This window comes from Antechinus flavipes, chromosome 1 (assembly GCF_016432865.1).
Source record: "Antechinus flavipes isolate AdamAnt ecotype Samford, QLD, Australia chromosome 1, AdamAnt_v2, whole genome shotgun sequence".
NCBI lineage: Eukaryota > Metazoa > Chordata > Mammalia > Dasyuromorphia > Dasyuridae > Antechinus > Antechinus flavipes.
Window position 1 is genome coordinate 717,548,335 of NC_067398.1, and position 19,350 is coordinate 717,567,684.

At 41.5% G+C, this 19,350-nt stretch overlaps 1 protein-coding gene across 2 annotated transcripts in view; it reads right to left on the bottom strand.

Annotated features, from left to right (window-relative positions):
• Window positions 1-19,350, bottom strand: part of DGCR2 (DiGeorge syndrome critical region gene 2) — an 80,028-nt gene that overhangs the window by 43,769 nt on the left and 16,909 nt on the right. Inside the window, exons 2-3 of one of the 2 annotated variants that reach the window (XM_051973193.1) lie at window positions 18,893-18,925; window positions 5,347-5,469 (exon numbers count right to left, since the gene is read on the bottom strand). In XM_051973193.1, coding sequence (XP_051829153.1) covers window positions 5,347-5,469; window positions 18,893-18,925 — 156 coding nt within the window. The remainder of the gene's footprint in view (window positions 1-5,346; window positions 5,470-18,892; window positions 18,926-19,350) is intronic. The other variant, XM_051973194.1, reaches the window with a different exon arrangement.

Sequence of the window (19,350 nt, forward strand, 5' to 3'; positions counted from 1 at the left end):
TTTTTTTCCTCATGTTTTTTCCCCTTTTGAGCTGATTTTTCTTGTACAACATAACAAATATGGAAATATGTTTGAAAGAATTGCACAAGAATGTTTGTGACAGCTCTCTTTGTAGTGACCAGAAACTGGAAACTGAGTAGATGCCCATCCATTGGAGAATGGCTGAATAAATTGTGGTATATGAATATTATGAAATATTATTTTTCTGTAAAAACGACCAGCAGGATGATTTCAGAGAGAACTGGCGAGACTTACACGCAATGATGCTGAGTGAAAACAAGCAGGGCCAGGAGATCATTATATACTTCAACAACAATACTATATGATGATCAATTCTGATGGACGTGGCCCTCTTCAGCAATGAGGTGAACTAAATCAGTTCCAATAGAGCAGGAATGAACTGAACCAGCTACACCCAGCGAAAGAACTCTGGGAGATGACTATGAACCATTACATAGAATTCCCAATCCCTCTATTTTTGTCCACCTGCATTTTTGATTTCCTTCACAGGCTAATAGTACACTATTTGAAAGTCCAATTCTTTTTGTACACAAAATAACTGTTTGGACATGTATACATATATTATATTTAATATATATTTTAACATATTTAACATGTATTAGTCAACCTGCCATCTGGGGAAGGGGGTGGGGGAAAAGGAGGAGAAAAGTTGGAACAAAAGGTTTTGCAACTGTCAATACTGAAAAATTACCCATGCATATATCTTGTAAATAAAAAACTATAATTAAAAAAAGAAAGAATTGCACATATTTAACCTCTATCAGATTGCTTGCTATCTTGGAGAGGAAGGAGGTAAGGAAGAAAGGGAAAAAATTTAAAACACAAAATTTTACAAAAATGAATGTTCAAAACTATCTATACATGTATTTGAGAAAATAAAATACTACCAAATTCTTTAAAAATAAATTGAAAATTGTACAAAAAGCCTGGCTAGGCTTTCGGTTTTCTTTTACATCAAAACCCAAAAGTTACTAGTTCTAAAAACGAACCAAAAAGTCACTTGGAAACTGAAAATTAAGAGTCAGGCTTCCACCTCTTCCGACTTGCTTCGGTGCTCTAAAGAGCTTTCCCAGAATCTTTGAAAAAAAGCTTTTTCCTGCTCTCCCTTGGACAATATTGGTGAAGACATTAAACAGAGGGTGGTCTGGCAATTTAGTTCTCTAGAGAAACACATCCTGCTGGGTTCAGATGCTACTAACATGTAAACTGTACTTCAGGAATTCTAAAAGCACTTCATCTGAGGCACAGGTCATTGACGCACAAAATAGGATCACATTACCAATTCAATTTAATTTAATTCGGCAAACATTTGGGCACTTATAATGGGCAGGGCTCTGTTCATGGTGATAATACAGCAGTGAAAAATGACAGCATTTTCATCCCTTGTGGGCAGGGAAAAACTAAGGCATGTACACGCATTATTAACAGAAGTGACAATGGAAGAGGGAGGTCCCGAGTGTGCAATGAGGAGCACAAATAGGGAGACCTCGTGTCCCAATTTGGGGAGGGGGCCTCGCAGGGTTTCACAGAGAAGGTAGCTTTTTTAAGGCCCTTCCTCAAGGCCTCCAGGAGAAGCGCAGTTAAAACTGAACCCAAGCCCAGTAAGAAGAGCTAGCAGGCAGCTGCATGAATTAGCCATCCAGCCCAGGTTTAGAAACCAGAAATATTCGCAGCAGCAGCATCATACTGATATTTAGTACTTGGTTGAAAAGTACCCCAGATGACACCCATTCAGTGATGACGGCTAGCTAAGAAATGAAGCAAAGAATGGCCTCTTTTACTTCATGGGTCCAGAGAAGAGAGCAATGGTGGCCTGCACAGCCCTCCCATGTTAAATCCAATCCATTTGCAAGGCATGGTATCATATCCCTGATATCATGGAGCTCTTCGAGATCCAAGAACGTTAAACACGATAATGGCAGACGATAAAGTAACATCAAAATTTTTTACAGTAAGCATCCCTGATAAAGGTCTTATTTCTCAAATATATACTGAATTTAGAATGAGCCCCTAATTGATAAAAGGTCAAAAGATACAGCCAGATAGTTTTCAGAAGGAGAAAGCAAAGCTATCTCTAGTCATAAGAAAAAAGGCTCTAAATCACTATTAATTAGAAAAAGGCAAATTAAAATAGCTCGATCAGAAATGAAAAATGCTGGAGAAGATGAGAAAAATAGGGACATTAATATATCGTTAATAAAGAAGTGAACTAATTCAACCATCCTGGAGAGCAATTTGAAACTATATGCCCCAAGAGCTATAAAACTTTGATCCAGGAATACCACTACTAGGTCTATATCCCAAAGAGATCCAATAAAAAGACAAAGCTCCTATTTGTACAAAATTTGTACAAAAATATTTATAACAACTCCTTTTGTGAAGGACAAGAATTGGAAACTGAGGGAATGCCCATCAACAGGGGAACAGCTGAATAAAGTTGTAGTCTATAAATGTGTCCATTGTATTATATGAGATGACAAAGGGGGTGGCTTCAGAAAAAATATCACAAGATCTATATCTGATGCAAAGCAAAGTGAGAAAAAATGGGAAATAGTTACATGGTAACAGTAATATAGTAATGATGATCAACTGTGAAAGATTTGGCTATTCTCAGAAATATAAAGATCCAAAACAATTCTGAAGGAGCCAGGAAGAGAAATGCTAGGCACCTCCAGAGAAAGAAATGATGAACTCTGAATGCAAATTAATGTAGAATTCTCTCGTTTTATTTTTCTTTTCTTTTTTCCAATATGGCTAATATGAAAATGTTTTTGCATGATTTTACACATATAATTAATATCATTATCACTTGCTTTTCAGTGGGTGGGGGAAGGGATAAGAAGGAAGGAGAGAATTGGAATTCAAAATTTAAAAAGAAAAAATTATTTTAAATAAATAACATAGACGTCAGAACAAGATGGAATTTGGTCATTGTTTAGGGACCTCCTGCTCCAGGATCTCAAGCGGCATCAGAGCAGACTTTTCATCCAGGGGAGAAAAGGTAAAGTCAGATCTGAGAACTTCGGAGAGTCTCTGAAATCATCTATTCCCACATCTCATTTTACAGAGAAGGAAAAAAGTCCTCGTTCATACTCAGCATCTAGAAGGTGTTTAAGCAATGCTGCTAAATGCCTGGTTAGATCTAACTGTTATTCATATACCCTCCTAGGACTTATGGAAATCTTTTCTAATACCATGTTGATTCATATTGTTTGGTACATTACTACTTGCTTATGTAATACCTCCCATGCTGATGGATTCATGTATACCTGTTTCAATTAAAACAAAAGAAAGTGGGAGATGTAGAGGGCCGCAGACAGTGGGGGAACTCTGGATAAGGTATAAGACCCTTCAGCCCAGTGGGAACCTGCTGACAATGTCTGGTTTGGCTCCCCACCTCTCTCTGGTGGGTTTACTAAACTAAGACTAAGTTGTCGTGGCCAAAACAATTTATCATATCGTATCAGTGACCAGTCCTGAGCTTGATGGGCTCCTGTCTCATGGCCTACATGGCTGGGGCCATAAGTGGGCCTGTTTGCAGAGCTCATCTATGTTCAGCTTCCTAGGAGTCTTTGGGAGCCCAAGATCAGTACCGTGATGAGCTGAGACCTGGGAGGGCCTTTAGTGGAGCTGGAGAATACATCATGGAAAGATAGATATCAGTTCTATGATATAAGCCAGAACAGAGACAGCACTGTGCTTCACTACCTTGATGATCTTAAGAAAAGAATGGAGAGGAAAAAAGAATACATAGTGGGGAGGGGGAAGGAGTGGAGGAGTATAAGAAAAAAATTATCCCACATAGCAGGGAGCAATGTAGTTGACTCCCATCTGAACTGATCAAAAGGGGGGAAATGCACACATAGAGTGGCTAGACATACATTTCCTTCCACAGGGAAATAGGAGTCAAGGAAGAGAAAGGAGGAGGGAAAATTAAAGGGAGAGCAGAGTAAGAGATGGCCACTAGATGGTGCCATCGTACGCAGAACACGGCTCAGAGTTGGGGAAAACTCATCTTTGTGAGTTCAAATCCTACTTCCAATGCTTACTAGCTGTATGACCCTGGTAAGTCCAGTCACCTTATTTTGCTTGTTTCAGGTCCTCCTGTGTAAAATGGGCTGGAGAAGGAAATGCCAAACAACTCCATAGTCTTTGCTAAGATAATCTCAATGGGATCATGACAAAACAAGCGAACAACAATAAGATTAAGAAAGGGACCATTCCTGGGCAAAACAAATTCAAAGGATGCACAAAAATATTTATAGCAGCAATTTTTGAACTGGCAAAGAATGGGAATCTGCAAGGATGTCCATAAACTGGGGAATGGATGAGCAAATTGTGATATATAAATGTGATGGAACGCTTCTGTGCCAAATGAGGAAAGAAGATGGTTTCAGAAAAACCTGAAAAGATTCATATGAATTGATACAGAGGGGAGTGAATAGAATCGTGAGAATAATTTATTCAATGACATCAATATGGTAAAGGCAAACAATCTTGATGGAATTAGGGACTCTGATGAGTGTAAACAGTAATAATGAACAATGATTTCAGAGGATTAATGACCAAAAAAAAGCTACCCACTTGCTGATGAATAGACTCAAAAGTACAGAATAAATCATATTTTTTTGGACATGGCCAATGTGGAAATTTATTTTTATTGACTATTTGTCTGGAAGAAAGTTTATTTATCTTTCTCAAGTAGGAGCAAAAGGGATTGAGTTGGGGCAGGAGTTAATAGTTTATACCAGGAGTCCTCAAACTTTTTAAATAGGGGGCCCAGTTCACTGTCCTTCAGACTGTTGGAGGGCCAGACTATAGTAAAAACAAAAACTTTGTTTTGTGGGCCTTTAAATAAAGAAACTTCATAGCCCTGGGTGAGGGGAATAAACGTCCTCAGCTGCCACATCTGGCCCGCGGGCCATAGTTTGAAGACCCCTGGTTTATATAATAGCAAGTATATTCCACATATTTTTCAGAGTATGAAAATAAAGTTTCATTGAAAATAAAAAAAGGCAGATCTTTATTGATTGAAAGCAAAATAGCAATTTTTAAAAAAAGCAAACTCCCTAAACCCCAGGCAGCATATTCTGACTCAGAAAAGAACTCAATAAATAAATCGTCAATGTTATTCGGTTAAAAGTATGTAACATTTTCCGATATTAAAATTTTAATGGAGTGTCTCCAATCTGTTGCTGCTCAGTTAGTGTCTGAGAACATTAACCCTGAAATACAAGGGACAGAATGACAGCGCGCATACAGCAGGACACCGGCCACATGTCTAGAGCACTAAAGATAAGGCTCGTCTGGTGTTTGCTCACTCACCTGGACAGCCAACCTCGTCACTCCCATCTTCGCAGGTCCCCCTGCCGTCACATTGCCAGGAGAGGGGGATGCACTGGATGGCACCACTGCGACAAGTAAACTGGCCCGGATTACACCGCAATTCTACAAGACACAAGTTCACAAAATAATTCAGAAGATGGAGACAACCTGATGTGCCGCCTACAAGGTCAGCTGCCTGGGTGACTGTGACTACTCTAAAATGGAATAAGATGGAACAGATTTAAGTCTGGCTAAGTTCAGTGCAGTCCATTCAATTCAAAAACAATCATAAAGGTGTAGTTGCTGGGAAAGCAAAGACATAAGTATTTACCCTCAAAAGGCCTACTTGTTAGTGGGGATTCATCAGGCCCACAAATCAACAGATATGAGTGAGGATGTGATCCTTGAGGAAGGAAGGAGGATAAGGATGGCCTGGGTGAGTACACAGAGACAGAAGATGGAGAAAGCGCTTTGGGGAAAGAACTGAAAGCTTGTGAAGGGGAGGAAAGGAATGGAGAACTTGCTTGTCCTTTTCAATAGAGAATCAAATAATTCTTTTTCATTAAAAGAACAATAGAAAGAACCCTCTTGGTCCTTTCCTCCATTCTATTGTCCTTCCACTTCTCCAAGACTACAAGGCTAATGAATCATGTTCTGGTTCCTAGAACTCCCAAAAACATATATCAATTAATATACTTTTTTTTTTTTAAGTGAAAGACTTTAGTACAAGTACAAAGTTGATGGGTTGAAAAAAAGCATCATTCAGAATTCAAACAGAGTCTTGGACCTAAGTCTTCCTTCAATCCCATCTTGTGACTTGGAGATGAGCTTTGGGTGTCCAAGATTTAGCCAGTAGGACATAATCTCCAAGTGGGAAAGGCAGATGAAAGACAGGATGACTTTATCCAAAACCCAGCCCTATTTAAGAGACTCATCCAAAAGAAGGCTGATTTTTTTTTCACAATGGCAACTCAAAAACTGGTCTATGGCATGAGGAACAGTAAGCCAGTGATCAAAGGGCCCGCATAAAGAAAACAAGCAGTCACTTAAAGTACTGAAAATTAAAGCTCCCTATCTCCTATAACACTTAACAGTACTTGGCTCCTAATGCATTTCCAGGAGGTTGGACCATAAGCTCCAGGGGAATAAGGACTTATTTAAACTTTGCTATCATTTACTTAGTGTCAACCACAGGGCTCTGGGCAGGGGGAGGTGATCCTCTAATAAGTGTTTGCTGAATGAATATGCAGGTTGAATTAAATAGGATAAATGAAGAATAATTGCAGTTTAAAGACATAGGAAACAATGTTTAGTTAAAAAAAGGACACTTCAGTGTGGAAATACATATAGAAGAATTGCACGTGTGTAACATATATTGGATTACTTGTTGTCTGGGGGAAAAGGGAGGGAAAAATTTGGACACAAGGTTTTACGAGGGTGAATATTGAAATCTATAAAAAGCTTATTTCTGAATTGAAGTTATTGGCCAGTATATCTTAATGGAGGCAGCGCACAGTGGGTAATGAGTTATACACAAGTCCTGTAAGTATATGAACTCAGGCAAGTCAAAAACCATTCTTGACTTTCCATCTTTGATTCTATGATTTGAACAAAAAAATCTATCATTGGATGATATAGAATTGATGGGTCACAATCTCCGTTGGAGTCTTCTAACTGACTGTGGAGGTCATGAAATTATGATTTCTCATCAGGAAAGGTTTGATTTGTAAATCTAATTTGCATACTTTCATACCTGGGGTATATGAAAGGAGTCGTGAATGGAAAAAGATTAAGAAGCCCCGCTATAGAGATCAAAGGAAATATGGCCTACAAAGGGATCACATGTTTAAGATTAAACAATAACATTCTGACATGAAAAGAAAGCTTGGCTGTCAAAGACGATGCACTGAGACACCAGTGGGGCTGGAGATTTGGACTTTAGTATAAAAAAGGGAGAAATGGCACCAAGGGGAAATTGACTTCTCCATGGTATCCTCACCCACAGGAAGAAGCTCCATTCTTCTTGCCCAAGGGGATAATTCACCTCTTTCCTAGCCCCCCACTCTTTGCCCTGACAGAGGGTATAAGAGAACAAAGGTAGACACCATCTGCCATGCACCAGTCATACGGGGCGAGCACACTGCAAAAAACTAAGGATGGGCAGGATCCCAGGGGCTGGCATCCCAGAGGGGAAGCCAGCCAGGGCAGAGGGAAAGCCGAAGAAACAGAGACAAGTCCACAGCCAGCGTGTGCAGGAGACAAGTAAGGGCAGGAAACAGCGGAGGAATCCAAAACCCTCATGGCCCAGTTCAGCACAAAGAACGTTGGGAGGACTCAAGCTCAGAATGAGCCGGGCTGGGAAGGGAACAGAACACAACAAATAGGGGCGTTAGATGGACTGCGAAAGAGGATGAGAAAAGGGAAGAGACGACCAAATATAGCATCTTCCTCACTTTCCAGCCTTCTTCTTATACTCCTCCGCCTTCCAACTATTCTATGACCCAACCCCATGGCTACCTTCCTGGTCCTCATGCAGGTCACTCTGCCCTTGCTGTTCTCCATACCAGGAATGCTCTACTCCTCCACTTCCACCTCTTAGCGCCCCTCTTCTGTAGGGGGTCTTTTCTGATCGCCCCTTCCCTTGTGGTTTCCTTCCCTTTCCGCTGTATAAACTTCACATGTAGAGTTATTTCTATGTGGTTTCCCTTATTCAAATCGAAGGTGCTTAAGAACAGAGACCATGTTTTCACCAGTTCTGGTATTCCTAGTGCCTGCCACATAGTAAATACTTAAAAATGCCCTTTAACCAACGACTGACTGTGTCTCCATATCCAAATGGACAGGGGACACATAGGACAACAAAGGGTTCCCCTTCATTGAAAGTCCTTCATAAATGGGATGTTTCAAATGGCTTTTTAAAGAACAATTTAAAATAAAATTCTACTTTAATATAGAGTTCTGAAAACATGCCCCCAAACCCCCGAACTTCCAAAAGCACTCATAGCTTTGAAACGAAATTTAGCTCTGGCTGGCTCACTCCCATGGATCCCATATGTAGCCTCAATCCACCCACAGTTCATGAAGATTCCCAACTGTACAAGAGGCCAGCTGCCATCTTCAGATTCCAAACGGCACCCAGAGGCCCTGGTTACCCCAGCGCCAAGAATGAGAAATGGCCCAACTCCATGCTCCCTTGGGAGGCCTATGATCACACCATGTTCCCAGGACCCCCATTCTTTCAATCACTGTTCACATAACGAAACTCCTGAGACAAAATTCTCTCTCTCTCTCTCCTTTTCCTTCCTTCCCTCCCTCCCTCCTTCTCCCCCCTCTCTCCAGCTTGGGTTCTATTAGTTTCTTTTCTTTACCCCCAGTACAAACCCCAAATCCACCCTGATTCCGACACATACAAGCATGACATCGTGGAAGCTCTGATGTGAAGAAAACACACAAGTAAGAAACTGCTTCTAAAGCCCCTGGAAGTCGGGCCAAGTCTTCAGAGGCTCAATAAGTCTCTCAGGCTCTCTCCTGGCCATTTTCCACTTCTTCTGTATAGAATTACCTAGGATCATCTCCCCTGGAAGAAGACAAGCTGCCCCGAGTGCTTGCCCCGAGCTCAGAACCTTGTAGAGAGAGAATGTGCCCAACAAATGACTTCTTGAACGATTCTCCTCTTGGAACAAACCACTCAAGGATCAGCATTTGAGAAAGCCCATTTCTGAATTGGTTTTTCAGTTTTAAGTCCTAGCAGTGCAACACTATCATTTTTTACTAGTGTCCAAGCACAGTATCTGAGCCATAAATTAAACATAATTCAATAGGCTGATCTACTAAATTAGCCCTTCTTTATTGTTTTAGAGGGAAAATGCTTTGCCTTCCAAAGAACGGTCAAACTTGAGCATACGGTGTTAGGAGGTTGGTGATAACTAGAAACTTTGTACACAAATATAAAAGTCAACAGGGAAAGAGCCTGATATTGCCTCTTTCTCTCCCATCGGCTCAACTCCACCCCAGGGCTGATAGGAAGGTAAGGCAGCCAGAGGCAGGGGCTGACCTAAAGCTACCTTCATGTCAACTAAGTCACATCTCATGGAGTTCACAGGCTACGAGGAAATCCAGGTCCAGAAAAGCCACGTAATTACAGTGTTAAGGCTGACCAGATGTTTGCCATATGTCACCTCATTTGATCCCCACGAGTCTGAGAAAGGTATCATGTGCCTCATTTTACAGATTAGCAAACTGAGGCTCAGGGAAGAGAGTATCAAGAGCAGCTCCTGAGTTGGAGCCTGCCTCCTCCGAAGTTCTGGCTCCTCGGCCATCCCGCGAGGGACGCCACCTAGGCCAGGGATGCCTCAGACCGTAGGACAGTGAGCCAGCGCGATAGCAGACAGACTCGGATGTTGTCATAATAAAACGTTTTCCATCTTCACGAAGGAGGGAGAGGGAAAGACTTAGGATGTGTCAGAGGAAGACGGGAACAAGATGACACTGAGGGAAAAGTTAAATTGCAGAAAAACAGCCCTGGACTGTGCATACCACCCACTGTGTACAGTCACCGTGCTATCCTTCTACACTCATAAGTGAGCTTCATAACCATCCCGTGAGTGGCTGCTGCTCTTACCCCATTTTATAGTTGAGGAAACTGAGACAAAAAGAGGTTAAAGTGAGCTGCCCAGTCACAGAGCTAGTGAATATCTGAGATCTTCCTGACTGCGGGTTCAATGCGCTAACCACTGTGGCAGCCAGCCTACAGGTACCTGGTGTACCAGGTGTAAACGAGTGAGACATATATCCACGGGCTTGAAAGTAGAAGCTGCACTCTGCAAGGCTCCTTCCGGATATGAGTCATCAACCTCAATCACTCCATCAATAGCAATTATGTGTTGAATCTTCCCCGCTTCCCTTTCACTTTCAAGAACCTGAATTTTTGCCGCATTTAATGATTCGCTCCCACTCCACGTGTCCACGTGTGTCAGGCACAGGCAGGAATCACAGACTACAGCTGAGGTATATTCTGACTTTCAAATAACCGAAAATTAAAATGCCCTCAAGAACCTCAAAAGGATGTGTTCTTTATCCCCTATCTCCACTAAAGCAAAGATAAAATGAATAGCTCTGTGCTTTTTTCCATTGAGATTAAGCCAACATGACCATCCAAGAGTCAGACAGGATGTCTCAGAAGCACCCACAGAAAGGACGTGGTCTAAAACTCTCATTTTGCCAATGGAAAGCGAGACCCATTCCCATTATAATCACAAAGCTGCTATTAGGGAAGTTTGAGACTCCATCAAACATGACTTTCCTTTGCCTCCCTTTTCCTCATCCAGGCCTGGGCTTTGCCTCAGGACCAGAAGGGAAAAGAGAGCCCATTTGTCTGTCCACGCTCCAATTACATCACACAGACTCATTTCCCAGGTTCCACTGCTCTGGAGGAATAGACTCCATCCTCAGATTTCTGAGACAAGCTTCTCTTCTTTATCTTCTCGGTGGGCTTAGGAGATGGGCAGCTGCAGGCATTTTGATTTAGGAGGTCAACTCATTTCCTGCTTCCTTTACATCACCAGCACTTTGCACAGCCCCTGGCACACACCTGGCCTTTGATATGATGATTTCAGAGAGGCCTGGAGAGACTTAAGGAACTGATGCTGAGTGAAAGTGAGCAGAACCGGGAGATCATTGTACACGGCAACAACAAGATTATGTGGCGGTCAACTCTGATGGATGTGATTCTTTTCAACAAGGAGGAGATTTAAGGCAATTCCGGTAGAGTTGTGATGGAGAGCCATCTGCTTCCAGAGAGAGGACTGTGGGGACTGAATGTGGATCACAACATAGCATTTTCACCTTTTTTGTTATTTGTTTGCTTGGTTTTTATTTTCTTTCTCATTTTTTCCTTTTGATCTGATTTTTCTTGTGCAGCATGATAAATGTGGAAATATGTACAGAAGAATCGCACATGTTTAACATATATTACTTGCTATCTAGGAGAGAGAGTGGGAAGAAGGGAGGGAGAAAAAATGGAACACAAGGTTTTGCAAGAGTGAATGTTGAAAACTATTTTTGCAAATATTTTGAACATAAAAAGTTATTATTTTTAAAAATTAAAGGCTTGCTGACGACTTCTAGATTGAAGTATAAATTGAGGGGTCTCATATTAACTTAGAGTAGTCAGTTTTTAAAAAAATATTTATCAAATAAATACTCAAATTTTGGGATTTGCTTCGATTTATCATCCTCACTAAGAAAAATGACAGTTTCTTCTTTTAATTCAAACCCTCTCAGAGTCCTTTGAAAGTCAGAAATGATCAAGGAGGACCCTGTTTATTACTTCTTTCTGCAGCACTTTTGAGTGTCTGCCCATTTCTCTATAATTTTTACACCAGAACAAAAAACAGGGAAACAGTGTTTATACCAACTATAACTATATAAGTGGAAATTAGTCGGAACTGGATGATGTCCAATTAGAAGGAATCAGATTCCAAGAAGAGACATGAGAGGGTTCTTCTCCTCTCTCCTCCCCAGCTGCCCTGCAGGGCCAGGGAATCATGAAGCATGATAGCAAAACCTTTCTATAAAGGACAAAGGCCTTCATGTGTTGTTTTGTTTTGTTTTCTCCCTCTTATTCATCCTTCCTTATTAGGGATGGCTTACTGGAAGGGAAAAGGAAGAAGAACATCACTAGGAAGCAAAGGCAATGCAAAAGAAAAGAGATGAACTTTAGTACTAAAGTGTTTTAAAGTGCCCGATCCTCTTCCCTCATATCATCACTTTTGCTAAATTTTGCTAAAAGCCTTCTCTTTTTATGATTGACATTTTAATTTAAACTTTTAAGTTCCAAATTCTATATTCCCTCCCTAAGATAGTAAGCAAACCCTCCTTCCCATCCCTCCTCCCTGAAATGGTAAGCAATCAGATATTGGTTATACATGGGCAATTATTTTTTTAAAAATTTTATTCTCTCCAGTTACATAGAAAAACAACATTTTGAACATTATACATGTTCATTCATTTCTTTTACATATTTCCTTATGAATGATGCTGGGAGAGAAAAACCAAAACTAAAGGGAAAAACCACAAGCAGAAAAAAAAATTAACATAGTATTTACTGATTTACTTTGTCTCCATTAACTCTCTCTCTCTAGATGGGAATAATATTTTCCATCCAAAGTTTATTGGGATTGCCTTGGATCACTGAATGGCTAAAAAGAAAGACGTCACAGTGATCATCGCACAATCTTGCTGTTGCCGTGTATAATGTTTTCCCGGTTCTGTCTCCTTCACTCAGCATCAGTTCATGTAAATCTTTCCAGGCCTTTCTAAAATCAGCCTGTTGGTCATTTTTTTAATAGAACAATAATATTCCATTACGTTCATATACCATAACTTATTCAGCCATTCCCCAATTGATGAGTATCTATTCACTTTCCAATTCTTTGCCACCACAAAATGAGCTGCTACAAACATTTCATGGGCAATTATTTAAAAGATTTCCATATTAGTCATTTTATTTAAGAAGGTTCAATTTTTTTTTTAATTTAATGTATTCAAACAGTATCAATGTTTCCTCTGAAGGCAGATGGCAGGCTTCATCATTGTTTGGATCATCGTATTGCTGAGAATACCCAAGCCGTTCAGTTCTTCATCAAATAATATTGCTATTACTGTGTACCTTGTTCTCCTGGTTCTGTTCGTTTTACTTTGCATCAGTTCATGTAAGTCTTTCAGGTTTTTCTGAAATCATCCTACTTGTCATTTCTTATAGCACAATAATATTCCATTATAATTTTATACCACAGCTTATATCCCATACAACCATATACCACAACGGTTTTAGCCATTTCCCAAATGATGGACATCCCTTTGATTTCCACTTCTTAGAAGCCATGAAAAGAGCTGATGTAATGGGCCAGAATTCTGGAGAAATGTACTTGAAACAAGGATTCTTACAACAAGGTGTTAACTCAGTGGAATTAATAAGACAATGGTGATCTAGTTTAGCATGGTGATTAATAGTTCTCTAGTTCAGTATGATTGATTTAATCTTACAACAAATAATGGTTACCTAGTGATAGATTGATTGGTTTATACTCAGTATACGGTAATGATGTAATTGCAATAGAGTACATAAACTGGGAACAAACTCAGCCAGAGGGAGAGAAAACAGAGGGCTGGAGCTCAAGCTCTCGGACTCAGACAGACTTCAAGATAGAGGCTCCCTGGCTCCTGCACTGAAACCAAGACCCATTCCTCCTGAAAGCTAGCCCGGGGTCCCAGGCAAGGAGATAGACTGTGAAGGAGAATAAAGACGTTTGGACTTTTTCCCTGGCTATTCTCATGGTGATTACTCTGCTGAAATGAAGGCTGGTCCCAAGACCTCCAGAAAGCTATTCAGAACATTACAAGATTAAATGTGTATTTTTGTACAAAAGTCCTTCTCCATTTTTGAGATGTTTTTGGAATACAAACCTAACAGTGACGTTGTTAGATCAAAGGGTATGCACAGCTTTATAGCTCTTTAGGTACAGTTCTAAATTGCTCTCCAGATTGGTTGGATCAGCTAAAAACTTTATCAGCAGTGCAATAGTGCCCCGGTTTTCCCACATCCCCCAAAGAGTTTCCTTTTTTGTCATATTAGTCAATCTGATAGGTGTGAAGTTGTTGGAATCTTTACAAACTGTTAAGTCATTTAAGTTGATAGAGACAATAATTATCTAATTTAACATGGTTCAGTATCCTTGATCTGATCTTACAAGGAGATGTTTTGGGCCAGAACCTGAAACAAGATACTAAGTAGAACTAATTGATACAATGCTTGTGTTCACACCTTTAGAGAGCTCATATAAGCAAGAAGTATTTAAGTACTCATTGGAGTTCACAAGTATGAGAGAGTCACAAAGTAAACTTTGTAACTTTGTGAATTCACACCTCCCTTGAAGTTCTTAGGGCCAGAGAGCACTCTGGGAGAAAACCCATAATCCCATTTAAGATCATATATAAGCCCAGTCAAGAGAGTTCTACTGAAGATTGAGAAGGGAGCATCAATTCAATTGAGGAGAAGCCCTCTCTCGGAGGCGCAACCAGATTCAGCTTCATCTTCACACCGCTGTGGTGGCTGGGCTCCTGCACTTTCCCCACTGAGACCAAGTCTGAAAGGCTCTCCAGAAAGCTAGCCGAGCCCCAAGTGAAGGAGACAAGAGATCCATTCCATCTTTGTGCTGGCTGGAGGCAGAAGAAAGCAGAGGCAAAGGACAAGATGCAAGAGCTCTTAGAACCAAGGAGGGAGAGAGAGAGGCCTCTAAGAAAGCTAACTGGGCTATATTGAAGGACACAATAAAAGATCTGAACTTTTATCACCTGGCCGCGTTTGGGGTATTACTTTCAACTGAAATTAAGGCTGCCTCCAGAAAACCTCCCCTGAGAAACTCGCTCCCAGAGAGAACCACCATATATATATATATATTTTTAATTTTATTTAATAATAACTTTATATTGACAGAATCCATGCCAGGGTAATTTTTTTACAACATTATCCCTTGCACTCGTTTCTGTTCCGATTTTTCCCCTCCCTCCCTCCACCCCCTCCCCTAGATGGCAAGCAGTCCTATATATGTTAGATATGTTGCAGTATATCCTAGATACAATATATGTTTGCAGAACCGAACAGTTCTCTTGTTGCACAGGGAGAACTGGATTCAGAAGGTAAAAATAACCCGGGAAGAAAAACAAAGATGCAGATAGTTCACATTCGTTTCTCAGTGTTCTTTCACCATATATATTTCAAAGAAAAAAACACCACATGAAGTGGTACCTCAGTTGTTTTAATTTGTATTTCTTTAAGCGACTTAGAGCATTTTTTTCACAATACTATAGGTAGCTTTGATTTCTTTGTCTAAAAACTGCCTGTTCATATCCTTTGACCATTTATCAATAGGTGAAAGACTTGTACTTTTATAAATTTAACTCCATTCTCTATATATTTGAAAAATGAGGCCTTTATCAGAGATTTTTGTTGCACAAGATGAGGGGGAAGGAGGGGAAAATTTGGAACAAAAGGTTTTGCAAGGGTCAATGTTGGAAAAATTACCCATGCATAAGCTTTGTAAATAAAAAAACTCTGTATACACACACACACACACACACACACACACAGTTTTTATCATAATAAAATTTTTAAAGAGTTGCAAATATTATCTTTTTATAGAGAAATATTAAACAGCTTAACTTTATTAAATTTCACAAGTTTGCCATTTCTTTCTTTTTTCCTTTTTATGTTTCCCTTGAGTCTTGCATTTGGAGGTCAAATTTTTTATTCAACTCTGGTCTTGTAATTAGGAATGATTAAAAGTCCTCTTGTTGGACAGGTGACTCTTGTTTATAAACCTAATTCTTCTGGTATATCATATTCCAAACCCTCTGGTTCTTTAATACAGAAGTGTCAAATCCTGTGTAATCCTGATTCTAGTTCTTCAGTGTTTGAATTATTCCTTTTTGGCTGCTTACAGTACTTTCTCCTTCAACTGTAAGCTCTGGAATTTGGCTCTAATGTTCCCAAGGGTTTTCATTTGAGGATCTCTTTCAGCAGTGATCAGTAGATTCTTTCAATTTCTATTTTGTCCTCTGGTTCTAACATATCAGGGCAGTTTTCTTTGATAATTTCTTGAAAGGTGCTGTCCGGTTTTGTTTTTTTTTTGGTTTTTGTTTTTAATCATAGCTTCCAGGTAGTCCAATAATTCTTGTATTATCTCTCCTAGCTTTAAATTCTAGATCGGTTGTTTTTCAGTGAGAAATTTCATTTTCTTTTCTTTTTTTTTTTTTTTTTAACTTTATTGTTTTTGCTTTATCCCATCTTGATGTCTCATTGAGTCATTAAGCTTTCATTCACTCAATTCTAATTTTAAAGGAACTATTTATTTTGGTGAGCATTTGTATTTCCTTTTTCATTTGGCTAATTCTATTTTTTAGGGAGTTGTTTTCCTCATTATATCTTTTCCCATGCTATTGACCACTTTTTCAAGATTCTCTTACATTACTCTCATTTCTTTTCACAATTTTCCTTCTACTTTCCTAATTTGTTCTTTGTTTTTTTTTTAATTTTACATTCTTCCAGGAATTCTTTTTTGGGCCTGAGAACAAATTACATTTTTCTTTGAGGCTTCACATGTATCCATTTGTCCTCTACTAAGTTTAGGCCTTTATCCTCCTATCACTATAGTAACTTTCAATGTCAAGTTGTTGGGATCTTTTGTTCATTACTCATTTTTTTTCTGTCTTTTTTGTGACTTGGTATTTTTATGTGAGAATTAGGCTCTGGGGCTACAATGTTTTGGGGCTCAGAGTCTTACTGGTGCTTTCTCTGAGCTTCAAGCTTTAACTGTCTGGTTTCTCTGGAGGGTACGCTTCCTTGTATTGGAGGTCTCCCCTCCCTGTTAGTCTCACCTGGCTGGGGGAGTTAACTGCTTGCTACCTGTTCCAGGGGTGGGAACTTGCTACTGGGTTGCCATGGTAACAGTCTTTCTGGTGGTAGGCCCCTGTTGCTGGTCAGCCTCAGGGGCGGGGCCTCCCCACCGGTCAGCAATGGGGTCAAGGCCTCATTGGTGGCGCTTGCTGGTGGTGGGGTCACTGGTGTGGGGCTTCACGAGCTGCACAGACTGCTCGATTGCAGAGGAGGCTGTTCTTCTGCAGGAGGACAGGACCTCCCTCATGGACTGCCCCTTCCTGGGAAGGAAGCAAGGCTGTGTCCATCATCAGTGGGCTCAATCCCAAATAATTCCACTTCACCTCAGACTCAGTTTTCCCATTTGTAAAATGAGGATTTGTCCCGCGCTAGGTTTAAGATCTGATAACATTCGTCATTAGCAAAAAAGAAATGGGTAAGGAATCAGCAAACTGTGGGACTATTTCCTGTGCTAAGGTATGACAAGAGAGAGAGATGCCCACAAAGACTGGCATGAAAGGACAAAAGAGGATGTGAGCAGGGCCAGGACCATACAGAATGGGAACCCTGAGGAGCATGGGAAGGCCCATTCCCCAAATTGCACTTTGGCTCCACAGAAAACCCCTCTCCCGGCTCCTTAGCAGAAGATAGGAAGTGGGCAGGGCTCAGGAATGGGACAAGGATGGGCAGGATCAATTTTTTTTCAAAAAGTTGATTAAAAATAACAACAATATTAATGGGCAACATTTATATAGTGCTTAGTATGTGTCAGGCACTGGGTTAAGCACTTTACAAATATCTCAAGGGATTCTCACAATAACCCTGAGAGGTAGATATTATTATGAGCTCCACTTTACGAGTGAGAACAAAAGAAAAAGCTGACAAGTTAATGACTCACCCAGGGTCAAACAGCCAAGAAGGGTCAGAGCCCATATTAGAACTCGGGTTTTCCCAATTCCAGGTCGCCACTGCCACTCAGAGGCCTACTGTTGGTAGTTTTTTGTTTTTTAAAGATTCTTTGCTATAAAGGATAATAGTCTGGGAGAGGTTCAAAGACTAGACTAAAGAAAACAAAACATTAAAAAACCACTATGGATTGAAATAATTCTCTCTGAAGAGCAGGTATCCCACTGAGAGGGCAGCTGGGAAGAGCTTCCTTCACATGCTAATCAGCAGCTTTTCTCTGGCCCAGAACTCCACTTCTGGAGTCCCGACTCCTCTGCAAAATTCTCCAGTGACTTAAAAGGAAGCTAGGAAATGAGCTGGGAAAGTGACCTGAAGAAGCACCAGACAGAAGGTCTGAGGGCTGTGAGAACAAGAGGAGACTGAGAGGAAGAGGAGCCAATGGAAGGAAGGGGAGCACACAGTCACCCCGGGCCCAAGCGGATTACTGCTCAAATCCCTGGCCACGTGTACCTTCGGCAGGACGGTCCGCTTTTGCCTAAACTTTGCCCTCTCAGAATGTCAGAGAATTTTCAAGTTGGAAGGACCCCAACAGCTTGTTAGGCAACCAGTCAGTCAGTCATTCAGCAAACGTTTGTTAAGCACCTCCTGTGTGCCGGGCCGTCTCTCTGGGGCTGGAAGGGCCCTTAGAAGTCATGTGGTGCCACAGGAGTCGTGTAACTTGCCCAGGATCACACATGCGTCCAGCACCAGAGGGGAATCCCCAGCTCCGCACCCGGCACTCAGTCTGCTGGCCCAAGCTACGTTTGCCTGAGACTTCTTAGGATCAGAGACCCGGGTCTGGAAGGAGGCTCAGAATTCATCCAGCCCAGCTCCCAGCTTTACAGAGGGAGAAACTAAGGCCCGAGAGGTTCAGGTGATGCTCAAAGTCTCCCAAGGGGCCATGGCAGGACATGACCTCGAGCCCACGGATCTTCAGGGCAGTCTGCTCTCTGAGCAGAGAAGGAAAGGAAAGCCCCGTCAGGTGGAGTGAGGTGCCAGAGCGGTCCAGAAGCCCGGCTGGAAGGGCCCTGGGGCCTCCCCTCGGAGCTAACAGCTCGGTACTGGCCTCGCCACCCCCGGGAGACCACAGTCAGATCCTCCCGGGGCCAGGCAGAAGCTGCACAGCATCATCATGGGGCGGGAAACGGGTGCCGGAGGCCTACTCACCTGACAGAAGTCTCGCCAGGGCTAGTGGTGGACCTGTAATTTAAAAGTTAAAAGAAACTTACAAAGCAGTTGGAGATCTCTTTGAGCAAAAGCCAAAGCTAATGGTTAGCTATCGATAAACCAAAACACGGCCTACGAGCGTGGGCTGTAACTGGGTCATCTCGGCTCACCCCACCGATGCCCACTTTTGCCCAGCCCCATAAGGAATGATGCCAACCTGCTGCCCGGCACTCAGGAAAGGTCCTGCCAGACATCCCGGGATCGAGTAGCCCCACGTGGGGAAGGGGCCTCAGGGCCCCTCGGGGTTCCTGTCAGAGCTGGCCCTAGGAGCTATGCCAGGCCACTTTACAGATAGGAACACTGAGGCCTGCAGGAGGGTCGCAGTTTGTGCAAGGTGACCAGCACGGCTCCCAAAAAGGCTCTGATGCCCAGACTGGTGCTTCCCTTCTTCCCGCCCA